At 31.8% G+C, this 14,878-nt stretch overlaps 2 protein-coding genes across 2 annotated transcripts in view; one reads left to right on the top strand and one right to left on the bottom strand.

Moving 5' to 3' along the window:
• Positions 1-7,496: 7,496 nt before the first annotated feature.
• On the top strand, positions 7,497-9,097 carry HELRODRAFT_142702 (hypothetical protein; the record flags this gene model as incomplete). The annotated part of the gene is made up of 7 exons (XM_009012662.1): positions 7,497-7,580; positions 7,722-7,780; positions 7,875-7,927; positions 8,173-8,318; positions 8,420-8,501; positions 8,614-8,675; positions 8,918-9,097. Coding segments are annotated over 7 exons (666 nt in total), but the record flags the coding sequence as incomplete, so codon positions are not given.
• Positions 9,098-10,685: 1,588 nt separating this feature from the next.
• Positions 10,686-14,878, bottom strand: part of Esyt2b (extended synaptotagmin-like protein 2b) — a 9,101-nt gene continuing 4,908 nt past the window's right edge. The window contains exons 16-23 of the mRNA XM_009012663.1: positions 13,501-13,662; positions 13,095-13,247; positions 12,764-12,990; positions 12,552-12,635; positions 12,120-12,254; positions 11,700-11,861; positions 10,925-11,426; positions 10,686-10,734 (exon numbers count right to left, since the gene is read on the bottom strand). Coding sequence (XP_009010911.1) covers positions 11,240-11,426; positions 11,700-11,861; positions 12,120-12,254; positions 12,552-12,635; positions 12,764-12,990; positions 13,095-13,247; positions 13,501-13,662 — 1,110 coding nt within the window. The 3' untranslated portion in view covers positions 10,686-10,734; positions 10,925-11,239. The remainder of the gene's footprint in view (positions 10,735-10,924; positions 11,427-11,699; positions 11,862-12,119; positions 12,255-12,551; positions 12,636-12,763; positions 12,991-13,094; positions 13,248-13,500; positions 13,663-14,878) is intronic.

A 14,878-nucleotide genomic window follows, 5' to 3' on the forward strand; every position in this document is an offset into this window, starting at 1 on the left:
AGCCAACCAACCAACCAATCAATCGACCGACCAACCAACCAACCAACCAATCAGTCAACCAACCAACCAACCAACCAACCAACCAATCAATCAATCAATCAATCAATCAACTGACCAACCAACCAACCAACCAATCAACCAAACAGGACATCATTAACTCTTTAATAAAAGAGCAACCGCATCTTGTGCATCCCTTAGAATGCAAGTGGAATGTACAGCTAAGCGACAATGCTCTAAGTGATATCTGCAATGGAACTATACACGAATTCAAGGTGGTTGATTGGATGAATGAATGAATGAATGAGTGAGTGAATGAGTGAATGAATGAATGAATGAATGAATGAATGAATGAACGAACGAACGAACGAACAAATGAATGAATGAATGGATGGATGGATGGATGGATTGATGGATGGATGGATGAATGAACGAATGAGTGAATGAACAAACGAACTGATTAGTTATTTATAAACAAATCGTCATCATCATCATCATCAAACATCATCATCATCATCATGGCTTTTATCATCATCATCATCATCATCACAACCACTATCATCGTCATCACAAACATCATCATCATCATCATCACAACTACTATCATCATCATCATCACAACTACTATCATCATCATCATTATCATCATCATAACCTTGTCCATAAATAGTGGAAGATATTCTGGAATTAATAACTTAATCAAGCCAAACACACCACTGTAATGCTTGTTCGGAATCCAATTTACCAGGGGCTGAAAATGATGATGATGATGACGACGATGATGATGATGATGATGACGATGGTGATGATGGTGATGACGACCAAAAATAAAACTAAAAGAACACCGATTCTGATGATCTATACTAACTTCAATTTTGTCTACATCATAGTAAGAGACGATGACTGCGAGTTATAAAAAAAAAGATATTAAATTATTACTTTAATTACTTATTAATCTTATTATAAATAATCACTACTATCACCATCTTTCTCGTCGTCATCATCATCATCATCTCAATCGTAATCATCATCATAACCAACCCCCGGATAGACTCCAACTCCGGAAGAGTCTCCCTAAAATTAGTGACGAGATCTGATTGGTGAAGAGGTGGAAATGCAAGATGGCCGCCTGCTTCCGGTTGAACAGCAAGCTCTTCAGTAGCGTCGTGAAGTCGCGACAGGATTCGAACCCGGCCACCACTAGCGATAGGTGGATCGTCTGGTGTGTACGTATGGGTCTGAGTGTGTGCGTGTCTGCCTGTGTGTGTCTGTTTGTCTGTATGTGTGCGTGTGCGTGTGAGAGTGTTTCTTTGTGCGTGTGTGTCTTTGTGTGGCTGTCTGTGTATGTGTGTGTGTGTCTTTGTGTGTGGTATTAAAGATTAGGAAAATAAGAGGCGTAAGAAGATATTGTTATACGTGTCTGTACGCCTGTTGGCTAATTAATAAATTGTGGAAAAATTAAATGGCGGGAAAGTAGATGATGGAAATGGCGGGAAAGTAGGTGGTGAAAATGGCGGAAAATTAGATGGTGGAAATGGCGGGAAATTAGATGATTGAAAATTGCAAAGAAGTGAAAAACTTGAAATAAAGATTGTTTGGTGAAATTACAAACAGATGATGGTGAGAGAGAGTTGGTGATTTTTAGTGAGAGAGAGAGTTAATAAAAATATTATTGGTGATTTTTAAAAGTTTCAAAAATTAGAAGTTAGAGGATAATTTTGAAAATTTATTGTAAAAATTTTGTGAAAAATTGAAATAAAGACTGTCCGGTGAAATTGCAAACATAGCCAGACACCGCCATCCACATCTCACTCACTTCACATCTTGATAACGTTTCCGTATCGCTCAGGCACTTTGATGATGATGACGACGACGACGACAAAGATGATGATGATAATGCTGCCGCTGATGATGATAATGATGAGAGTGGTGGTGATGATGATGATGATAATGATGAGAGTGATGATGATGATAATGACGATGCTGGCAAGCTGTTGTCGTTCATTAAACTTTTTGACCTGGAAATGTTAGACGCAAATGAAGTCAGTCATTTCTTCATCTTCGTCATCGTCATCATCATCCCCAACAAGATAATCATCATCACCATCGCCGTCATCGTCATCGTCGTCGTCGTCACCATCATCATCGTCATCATCATCATCATCATCATCATCATCATCATAATTGTTTAAGCGGGCGAGAAAAGGAAATAGCGAAATAAATGAACAAATGAATGGACGAATGAATGAATGAATAAGTGAATGAATGAATGAACGAACGAGAGAATGAATATAAAAATAAATAGATGAATGAATGAAAGAACGAACAATTGAATAGAAAGTGAATGAGAAGACCCAATGAATCATTCAAATATCAAAAACCATTCACTTCTGTTTAATTTAACGCTCGCGATAAGACAGACGATCGTATGTGTTGTTGAAATGCATTGTAAATATTTCGCCATCATTACCATCATCATCATCATCACCATCATCATCATCGTCACTTTCATCATCATCATCAACATCCGCAACAATAATCGAACCTTAATAAAAGTTTCAACCTCTCATTCTCCCTCTCCAAACTTTGAATCTTTCTCAGGAGCTCTTCAACATTGTTATTATCGTTATTATTATTATTATTATTATTATTATTATTATTATTATTATTATTATTATTATTGACATTATAATTGCTGCCGAAAGCGCCATCGACACCATCATCAACACCATCGACGTAATTATTATTATTATTATTATTATCATTATTATTATTATAATTGATATCATTATCTAAATTTTCATTATTATTATTGTTGTTGTTGTTGTTGTTGTTGTTGTTGTTGTTGTTGTTGTTGTTGTTGATGACTAGGTTTAATAACTCATGGCTCTTGTGGAATACGAGCTTCTCCCCTAAAAATTTGAAAAAAAAATTTATAACAATAATAATTATAATTATATTTATTATTATTATTACTATTATTATTATTACTATTACTATTATTACAATTCAAAAAGTCAGAGAAGTAAAACGAACGCAAGGGCAAAAAAAGGGGGACGAAATAAAAAGACTTGGACTAAGACGTGAAGAAATGATTTAATGGAATCTCTTTCTTTCTTTCTTTCTTTCTCTCTCTCTCTCTCTCTCTCTCTCTCTCTCTTTTTTCTCATCTTACGCTCTCTTCAAGTTGAAAAACAGAACAGACAAAAATGAATCCACAAAGACATACACATGAACGTGCACACATATTCACGTGCAGACAAACATATACACTTAAATGTAAGCACGCACACACACACACATACATACATACATACATACATACATACACACACACATACAAACATACATACATACAATACAAACACACAAACGAACTCATGCAAACAAAACGACAGACAATATTGTGTAAAGGACAATTTTCATTTGTGGGAGATTTTTTCCATGTTGACAAATGTGTTCATTCATCCGTTCCTTCGTTCTTTTTTCTTTCTTTCTTTCTTTCTTTCATTTATTTATTCATTCATTCACTCATTCATTCATTCATTCACTCATTCATTCCTTTCACTAGTATAATACACAAAACAAACAAATAAAGCAGAGAAAAAATGCAAACATAAAACCAACAGCACAAAAACAGACAGACACACAAACTTTCACGCACACACATGCAAACGATCAAAACTAAACATACACACACACTCACACACACAAACAAACAAACAAACGAACGAACGAACACGCATGCACAGATATAAATCAACTGAAAAAGGACAGAAAACAAGTTTCTTGAGAAAGATAAACAACCAACAACTGCAGCAACTTTAACGGAACTTACATACACACGCACATACACACACATACAAACATATATACACACATATATACCTACCTTACAAACAAACAAGAATACACACACGCTTACACACAGAAATACACACGCAACAAAAACAACGACAACAAAAGAACCAATTAAACTACATACAAACCAGACTGGCCTCTTCATTCGTTCATTCTCTCATTCATTCATTCGACGTTTGTTCGTTCGTTCGTTCGTATATTCATTCATTCGTACATTCATCCACTCATCTGTTCAGCCGTTCATAACTTCATTCATTCATTTACTGTTCATTCATTCATTCATCCATTCATTCATTCATTTGATGAGAAGAAGAAGCAAACGAACAAAAAAGGACCTCTCCTAGCTTAATTAATGCCAAGATACTCCAATCAGAATGATAATAAAAACAACAAAGACATTGACGACAATAAAAATATATATATATATACATACTATATATATATATATATACATACATTATATACATATATATATATATATATATATATATATATATATGTATACAAATACACATACATACATACACGCATACATACATTCCTGTCTGTGATTAAATAGATAAATAAATAACATAGATTAAAGATATGATTATTACTTCCCTATTGTTCTAATCAATTATGGGTTCATACATACACGCATACATACGAAAGAGAATACATATATACTTACAAACAAACATATGAAAACAAACAAACATACATGTATGTATATATATATATATATATATATTTACAATATTCTATAAATTCTACCGAATGTAGAATTTATAGAATATTGTAAAAATTATGGTCTATTACCAACATATATATATATATAAATATAAATATATATATATATATATATATATATATATATATCAAGAAACAATAATACTATTCCCCTAAGCTCAAGTCTTCCTTACTGCAGTGCATATATGTTTGTTTTGTATGCTCACTTTGTGTATGTGTGCGTGTATGTATGTGTGTATGTATGTATGTATGTGTGTGAGTGTGTTTATGTAGGTTTGTATGTATGTAGTTGCACATGTATGTTTGCATGTATGCATGTTTGTATGAGTGCATGCTTGTCATCATCACCACCATCATCACCATCACTAATTTATCATCATTATAATCATCATCATCATTATCATCATCGTTACCTCCAGACATAAACTTGACTAGAAGAAATGGACAGAGAACGAAGATTACGACGAAACCTGACATCAGGCAAAACTTCTTTCGTCGAATTTTCATATTTTCATGTTATTATGTTTCTTTGGTTCTATATTCCTATCTTTCACTAACTTTTTATCACCAATCAATCTGTTATGGTTAATAACAATGTACGTATGTACGTTTACGCATGTCATGTATGTATGCGTAGACATTAAATTGAAGTATCTAGGATTAGTATCTATTGAATCTATAGTATTATATCTAGTACCATATTATTGAAAGTTAATGAAACGTTAATATTTTATTAATTATGGTAATAATGAGCATAGGATTTATATTAAGATTGTATAGATTTACTATAGTTATAGTATATAAATATAATATATCATAATAATATATTATAACTATAATATATCATAGAAATGTGTGTGTTGAAGTTAGATAAACATCCCATTAATTAATGTATTAAGCAGTAATAGTAGCTATTTATATAATACTATCATACAAAAAGTTTGTATTACAAATATCAAATGATATCATTAACATTTAGGATTTAGTTAGTTGGTGGACAAAAAGTCTAGATCCTGACATAAATAAATTTTTATAATTAATTTAATATAATATAATTACAAAATAATTATAATTACTTTAAATAATTAGTATTTATGAATGAGATTATCAATTATTACAATAAGAAAGAATATTTGGATGAATTATTTTGTTTATAAGAAAAATACTAAATTTTTTTTTTTCAAAAATTTAAACTAAACCATGATATATTTTAACTATATTATTTTTACATTAATTATTTCAAATTTATTTATTTCAATTTATTTTATTTAAATTTTTAGCTAAACTTTTTTCGTAAAATTTAAATCCCGACCCATTTAAAATTTAAAGGGACTGTAAATAGAACGCTATCTAAGCTGGCCAAGCATTTTGACAATATATGGAAAACCAAATATTTATTATAATTTAAAAGTGAATTTAAGTTTGTACTACAAGTTTTTGTGTGGCTAACTTCACAGACTTTTTTTGTTTAATATTCTCAATTTTTAAACTAAATTTCATGTTTAAAGAAGGAAGTAAAAGTTAGTTTGATTTATTACGCGATTATTAGTTTGATTAATTTTATTGTTAAATTACATTTTTTCAGATCAGTGAAAGGTTTTTATACTCTATTTAATTTTTGTACGTAATTTTTTAGTTAGGATATTTTTTAACTTTTTTTAGGATGTTTTTTAAGTTTTAACAACCATTTTTTATTAAGTTTTTTAGTTTTTTTAACCATTTTTTAGTAATTTTTTAGTTTCATAGCTTGCTTAGTTTAGAGACTAAAAGTAGAGAGTAGTTGATAATCAATCAGTCAGTATGTTGTTTTTACTAATTAAGTAGCTAACTAACTAACTAACTAATTAACTAACTAACTAACTAACTAACTGTATAAAATAGACATAGCACATTACATGCTATTAATACATTAGCACATTACACACATTGCAATACGAAAACACATAAAAAAAATAATTTAAATTACTCTTTATTTTGAAACTTTCAAAAGATCCTGAATACTATGAAAGTACAAAAGCAAGTTGCACTACTAAATGCAGACGACAAAATCACTGATAGCAAAGATTCTAAATTACCTTCTGTAATCTTAAACATGAACACTAATGATAATAATAATCACAGCAGTAATGTTAGATTTACTAATAAAGGAGTCTCCATCGATAATGATAATACTAATTCTACTGCTCTGAAACACATTCCAAGTGTTAGCCATGCTATGTTGTGGGGAGCTATGATCATAAGCTGGTTAGTAAGGTGTGGGTGTGTAGGTTCACTAATTCCTAATTTTTCATCCCTATGCTTACTTTTCAGAAAATTTATTCATTGGTTATAGTTTTGCATTATTTTTTGGTTCTTAAGTCAAAAAGGTCAACTACTTAATTATCACTCAACCAGCCAGCCAACCATTCAATCAGCCAATTAAGTACTCAATTAACTAATTAATCACAATTCAATCAATCACTCAATCGATCGACAGTACATTGATGTATGGCAGTTATGCAATTCTGGTGCACCTATCGAAGGAGAAGAATGTGATTAGGTACAACTCAAGTTCTGTCAATCTCTTAATCGAACTTTTTAAGGTGATTGTGATTATGATGATGGTGGTGGTTTCGATAATGATGACGATTGTGGTGATCATGATGATGCTGACAACGACAATAACTACTATTACTAATACTACAACCAATGCTAGTCATAATAAATAAGACAACGAAAAATATAACAATTCACCACAGCTCATAGCTTCAACAATCTTATTGGCCATACAAATCTATGGTCCCACCTCCTCCCACCAGACATTACCAATTACAATGAAAAACCACAGCCAATCAGATGCGAGTTATTTGAAAAGCCACACCCCTCGTTCTATTTTTAGCTACCTCATGAATATTCATTTCGTCCTGCCCTTTGCTGTCCCAGCCCTACTCTACTGCAGTAATAATAATTTGGCCGTACATTTACAAAACTACATGGATCCTGCTACTTATCAGGTTCTTGTTTTTCTTTCAGATGATGATGATGATGATGATGGTGGTGGTAATGATGATGATGATGATGATGGTGGTGATGACGTACATGAGGATAATGATGACGTAAATGATGATGGTGGTGATGATGATGATCATTTCAAGGTACTGAGCAATCTGAAAATTGTTACAACGGCCGTACTCTATAGGATCATTATCAAGAGGTCAAAGATGATTTTGATGATGATGATGATAATTATGATGATGATTATGATTATGATTGTTATTATTATTATTATTATTATTATTACTTATTAGGACGATGTCGAATGTACAGTGGCTTGCTATAATTTTACTTTTCATAGCTGGATGTGGAAATAGGTTGTTCAATTCTTCATTCATTCATTCATTCATTCATTCATTTATTCATTCATTCATCCATTCAACCATTCATTCATTCATTCATTCATTCATTCATTCATTCATTTATTCATTTATTCATTCATTCATTCGTCTATCCATTCATTCTGCATTGATCCATCTACCGATCGGAAATCTTAGGTACCATACAACACCAACATACATTTCCAATTCCATAGCATGGGCAACTTTGTAGCAGACCACACTCCTGACTCAACCTCCTCTTCCTCATCATCCGTCTTGCACATCACTACGACTGGGGTCTTTGGAATACTAATCTACTGTTCGGTTTCCGGCTTTTCCGGAGTTTACTGCGAGTACATACTCAAGGATAAATTTGAGGTTACATACATACACATATATACATACACACATACATACATACATACATGCATACATACATACATACATACATACATACACACATACATACATACATGCAGGTCTCCATCCATCTTCAAAACACAGTGCTGTACTCCTTTGGCGTTATCTTGAATTTCTTTACATTCGTCTACTATTCTCTTAGTCACGGTGATGATAACGATGATGATAATGAGAGTAATGATGATAATGATCTTGTTGTTTTTGTTAATGATGAGGACGATGACGGTGTTGATGATGATGATTTTACTCCTAGGTGACGATTTCAACTTGGTCAGAGGTTTCAATATCTACGTTTGGTTGATCATCATTACACAGGTAAATGAATGAATGAATGGTTAAATGGAGGAATGACTGATTAGATAAATTACTGATGGAGTGAATGGAATGAATATGAATGAATGAATGAATGAATGAATGAATGAATGAATGAATGAATGAATGAATGAGCGTAAATATATGAATCAGTAATCATTACATGGTGGTTATTTTTATATCGTAACATCCTCCACCACAACCACCATCACTGCAATCATTATCATCGTCGTCGTCATCATCAGACTTTCATAGGCTTAATCATCTCAATGGTGATGAAGCACAGTAGCAACATCACCAGGCTCTTCATCATATCATCAGCTGCGGTCGTCACTGCGATATTGTCCGTGATCGTATTCCACATGCATCTGAACGCTTACTTTTGCATCTCCTTTGTCGTTTTTATCGTCAGTTTAGCGCTATATCATGTGTGAGCTTTGGGTTTGTCGATTTGGGTTTGTTCTCTGGTGATTAATTGGTTATGAACGATATTGGTTTTCTTTGACTTTTTAGCTGTTATATCGATTGATTGATCGAACGGTTGATTGATCGATTGATTGATTGAATGGTTTTTAAAAATTAAAAATGAGGACGATGATGGCGATGAACATAATTGTTATATATAGACGTTTAGTTGATTATTATTTTTTTGTTGTTTTGTTGTTTGTAGATGTCATTCTTCTACGTTGTTTTGAAGTCTATTTCATTATTGGTTCTAGTTGTTAATTAGTATTATAATCTCTCTCTCTTTTCTCTCTTTCTCTCTCTTTATATTTAGTATATATGTATTATATGTATATTTCGGTGACTTGATATTCATTCAGTTTTTAATATTTTCAGTTACTTTGATATTCCAATAAATGCTTTGTTTGGCTTTTATTCACTACACACACACACACACACACACACATATATATATTTCTTTTTATATTTAATGTATTGCTTCTCTAATCATTTATAATTGCTAGTAATATTTTATTCAATGATTTCAATGTTGTATCAGAAAAAAAACTTATATTAGCGAAAATTTTAAAATGATCAATCAAGTTTGATTGATTTATTTCCAATTTTTCATTCATTCGTTCGTTCATTCATATATTCAATCATTCATTCAATCATTCATTTATTCATTCATTCAGTTATTCCTTCAAATAACGGCTTATTGATTCGTCAACTTATTGCAATGAATTTCTTTTTACTATGAAAGTATTTGGATGCCAATATGTCTTTTCATAATTTTTCATAAATTATATTTAATTTGTTTTATCCTTAATTTATTCATTTTTGGTATTCATGATTATTATTTATTTATTCATTCATTTATTTATTTATTTATTAGTATATTTTTATTAATACCAATGTTAGCTATTCTTTTGTTGTGTGCTTCAATTTAATGGAAGAAAATTTAAAAGTAGAAATATAAGCGAGCTCTTAACTTTTTGAAATAAATAAACAAACGAATGAATGAATGAATGAGTGAATGAATGATGAGTGAATGAATGAAAGTGCGTATAAATACAAACAAAATAAACCCAGTCACTTAACGCAAAAATAATTTATCCCATAAACAAACATTAAACATATGAGTTAAACAAGTAAAATAAAATAACATACCATGATATTACCATTATCAATAATTATTATTAATTACCGTTAAATACCATCAATTAACTGACTAATTATCAATTAAACCTTGTTAAATTACTATTAAATGTAGGAAAAGTATCATTTTAAAATGTAAGCAACGATGAAATGAACCAGGCTGGGAGAAAAACGAAGGACACAATATATATATATATCCGTAAATAAATATATATATGTATATATCTATCTATATATATGTCTATATATATATATAGATAGATAGATAGATAGATAGATATATATGGATATATATTTATATAGATAAATGCTATTCATCAGATTTAGAAAGCAGGTATATCAGCCACAAAATCCTTTGTAAGCGAACAACTTTTAAAAAACTATATGAAAAAAATGTCAATAAACACTATGATTATTATTATTATTACTACTACTATTACTACTACTACGGTATATATATATATATATATATATATATATATATAATATATATATATAACCTAGAAAGAAGCAAGTTAGATAAAATGGCTAACTATAAAGTCTAAATATACAAATGTATGTATGTATGTGTGTATATGTATGTATGTATGTATGTACGTATGTATTTATGTATGTATGTACGTATGTGTATATGTATGTATGTGTGTATATGTATGTGTGTGTGTATATGTATGTATGTGTGTATATATGTATGTATGTATGTGTGTGTGTGTATATGTATGTGTGTATATGTATGTATGTGTGGGTGTGTATATATGTATGTGTATGCGTGGTATCACCGCGAACATTGCATGAAATTCAAGCTTTGCATACAAGATTGTTGCTCATGAAAAAATTCATAGTAAACAATAATCATAATAATGTAAATAATAATATAAATAATAAAATTAATAATAATAAAAGAGTAGATGAAGTCGTTTTAATAACTTTATAACATCACCAAATTACAATTTCATATAGGCATTTTATATAGATAACTTTTTTAATAATTTTTTAGAATAAGTAGAAAAGTTTGCTTTCATTTCTTTCGCTCTCTCCCTCTCTTTCTCTCTCTCTCTCTCTCTCTCTCTCTTTCCCTTTCTCTCTCTTTCTCTCTCCTTATAGGACGGTTGAGATGGAAGCCGTAAGTGAAGTTGGATCCTGCAAGTCGAACCTTTAAAAATAATTGAGTGATTGTGAAAACAAATGAATGGATTGATTGACATATATTTAAATAAATGAAATAGTGTGTGAATGAATGATGAATGAATGAATGAATGAATGAATGAATGAATTAATTAATTAATGAATGAATGAATTAATTAATTAATTAACAGATCTAACCAGTCAATTTCACTCATTGAAAAACCGATTTAATCAACCATCTTAATCTTATCCGACAACCAATCGCAATCAAGCAATCATCAAAATCTAAAAATAACCGACCAATCAGACACGGGCTGAGCGAGATCGTCGAAATCTGACAGCCTCAAATTGACCACGCCCATTTCCGTTTGTGTTTTCTTCTCAAAGACCCCGATAAAATTCTTCACCATGATCTCTAAAGTGCGATTCGGCAGTTCAAATTTCTTCAGAGGCCATTCGAAACTGTTGGTGGAATTAAGAAAAATTGGAATGTATTGTGGGATGAATAGATGAATTATGGAATGATTAATTGAGTTAACGAATGAGCGAATGATTGAAAACTCATCCAGCCTTCATTGCATAAAACTACATAATATTGAATCTCTTTTTTCACCAACATTTATCAATCTATCCTCTAACCTCATTCATTCATTCATTCATTCATTTATTTATTCATTCAATCCCTCGTTTTCTCATTCATTCCTTCCTTCCTTCACGGACGTTTCATCCCAGACGGGATTGAGGTTATTCTTCATGACATTGGTCTTCCTCTTGGATGCGTTGGATCGATCCGGAAGCAGGTACATACGCACGTACGGATCGGAAAAGTTATCCTTATCGTAGGCTACCAGATTTCTGTGTGCGTGTGTGTTTGTATGTGCGTGTGTGTGTGTGTGCATGCGTGCGCGCGTGTGTGTCTATAAAATAGTGAATGAATGAATTATGAGCATACAAGTGAATGAATTTATAAGTTACGCCTTGAAAGAATGAAAAATGGATGAATAAATGAGTGAATAAATAGATAAATAAATGAATGAATGGATGAATGAATAGATGAATGAATAAATAAAAGGATGGTTTAGTAAATGAATAAATAAAAGAATAAATAAAAATGACATTAACCCCAACCAACCAGCCTATCAATGAACTTACATGCACTTGTGTATGATGAGTATCAGTTTCTCCCTCTCCAGATTGTACCTCAGGGTCAACTGCATCTTCCCTATCTTGCTTTCACTCATTTTTAATAATAATAACAATAAATAACTAAAAAAACGTTATTGAATCAAAGGAAAGTCAATCAGTCAATCAATCAATCAGTTCACTAGCCAATCAATGAACCAGCCAGCCGACAATCAACAAACCTCATAGTTTTACTCCCTCTGTATCTCGCCTTAGCTTCATTATCGCTCCTCCCACCAGCCAATCCGGATTTAGCAGCAGTGGAAGCAGCGCCCGGTCGGGTTCTTCCTACCATATCCGTATAATCCGGGATAATGGTCTCGGGACTTCCGGCGATTTCGTCCGATGCGATTGTTGTGGCCGTTGTGGTCGGGTCTTCTTGCGTCGATGGACGTGTTGTGGTTAAGTACTGTGGTGATGATGGTGATGAAGACAACGATGATGATAGGAATGATGATGATGATGATGATGACAATGGTAACAACCACGACGATGACGACGACGACAACCAACCCTCAAACATATCTTCATTGTGAGCGTGGAAGCCGATGTAGTAGCGTCGAGAGCGAACGGCTGACACAGCATCATATCCTCGTCCGTCAGTATCTTATCAACTTTGTATGATATCTTTCCCAGCGACGTATCATTCTTACTTGTATCTAAGACCTGGTTGTATTGGTAATAGTGATATCGAAGAGAATGATGATCTCAATGTAAAAGATGATGATGTTGAGAATGATGGGGCGATGACGTCATGAGACAACCCACCAAACAAGTATATGACATGCAAGAAAGAAACCCATGCCCATTCAACCCCATAAAAGATGAAACCACCATAAAACTACGCTACCAAAAAACAATATATATATTTTCCGGCAAACTCCCCACTAAAAAAAAGATACAAATAGTTCAAGATAACCTGCACAAATAGGATTTCATTATCCGGTTCAGTGACCATGAAACTGAATACTTCATCCCATTTGGGATGAATGGTCCGTAGTTTCGGGGTCGTTTTGACCAGTTTGTTGCCCAGCTGTAGGCTAACACAGGGGCTCGGCTCCAAAAGGCCCTTGCTGTGAGACTGCGTTGTAATTGGTTGCTTGGTTAATTGATTGGTTGGTTGATTGGTTGGTTGGTTGGTTGGTTAATTGATTGGTTGGTTGGCTGGTTGATTGGTTGGTTGGTTGGTTGGTTGATTGGCTGGTTGGTTGGTTGGTTGATTGGTTGGTTGGTTAATTGATTGGTTGGCTAGCTGGTTAATAATGATGATTGGTCAGTTGATAACATTGTCTGTTTGTTGATTGGTTTGACTTTGCCAGTTTGTTGACTGATTGAGGTCGATTGCTGATTGGCTGATTGATGAACTTTAATGATTGAGTAATTATTTTATTGAGTGATTGAATGATTGAATAAATAAATAAATTATTAATGAAAAAATTTGGATGAAATTTCAAAAAAGGCTGTTAGTTTAATCAGCAAATGCGTTAGATAAGAAAGTATTAAACTAATTAATTAATTAATTCATTCATTCATTCATTCATCATTCATTCATCATTCATTCATTCATTCACCAAACAAAAGCGTATATGCATGAATAAAAGAATAAAGAAATGAATGAATTCTACCGAAACGTTTTTTCAATAAATCAATCGACAATATTGATGAACGAGTTGATTAAGATCCCAAAGCCGACAATGTTAAAACTATTAAAGGAAAAACAATTATATATGCTATATATATATATATACATATATATATATATATAATACATACATATATACAATACACACATACATACATACATACATACATACATACATGACTAAGCGTTACTGAGCTATATGTTGATAAAGTGAATGTAGTTTTATATGCAATAGGGTGTTATTGTTGATGCTATTGCTATAATTACTACTATTAATGTTGTTATTATTGTTATTATTATTATTATGTTATTATTATTAATGTTATTTGTGTTCTTAAGTCTGCTCTCTACGTTACCTTGCTAATTCTTTTCTGTTTAAATTATCATCGTCATCTTCATTGTCATAATCTTCATCGTCTTCATCACCACCGTCATAATCTTCATCGTCTTCATCATCATCATCAATCAGTCAATCAATCAAACAGCCAATTAGATATATAATTATCTAATTAATTAACTCTGGTTAATAAATATGTATATATATATATATATATATATATATATATATATATTTAGGAACGAGGTTTTCATTAATACATATTTTGTTAAATTTATTTGCCCATTTTGCATTTATCAACTTTTTTATTATGGACTC

This window comes from Helobdella robusta (genome assembly GCF_000326865.2).
Source record: "Helobdella robusta unplaced genomic scaffold HELROscaffold_11, whole genome shotgun sequence".
NCBI lineage: Eukaryota > Metazoa > Annelida > Clitellata > Rhynchobdellida > Glossiphoniidae > Helobdella > Helobdella robusta.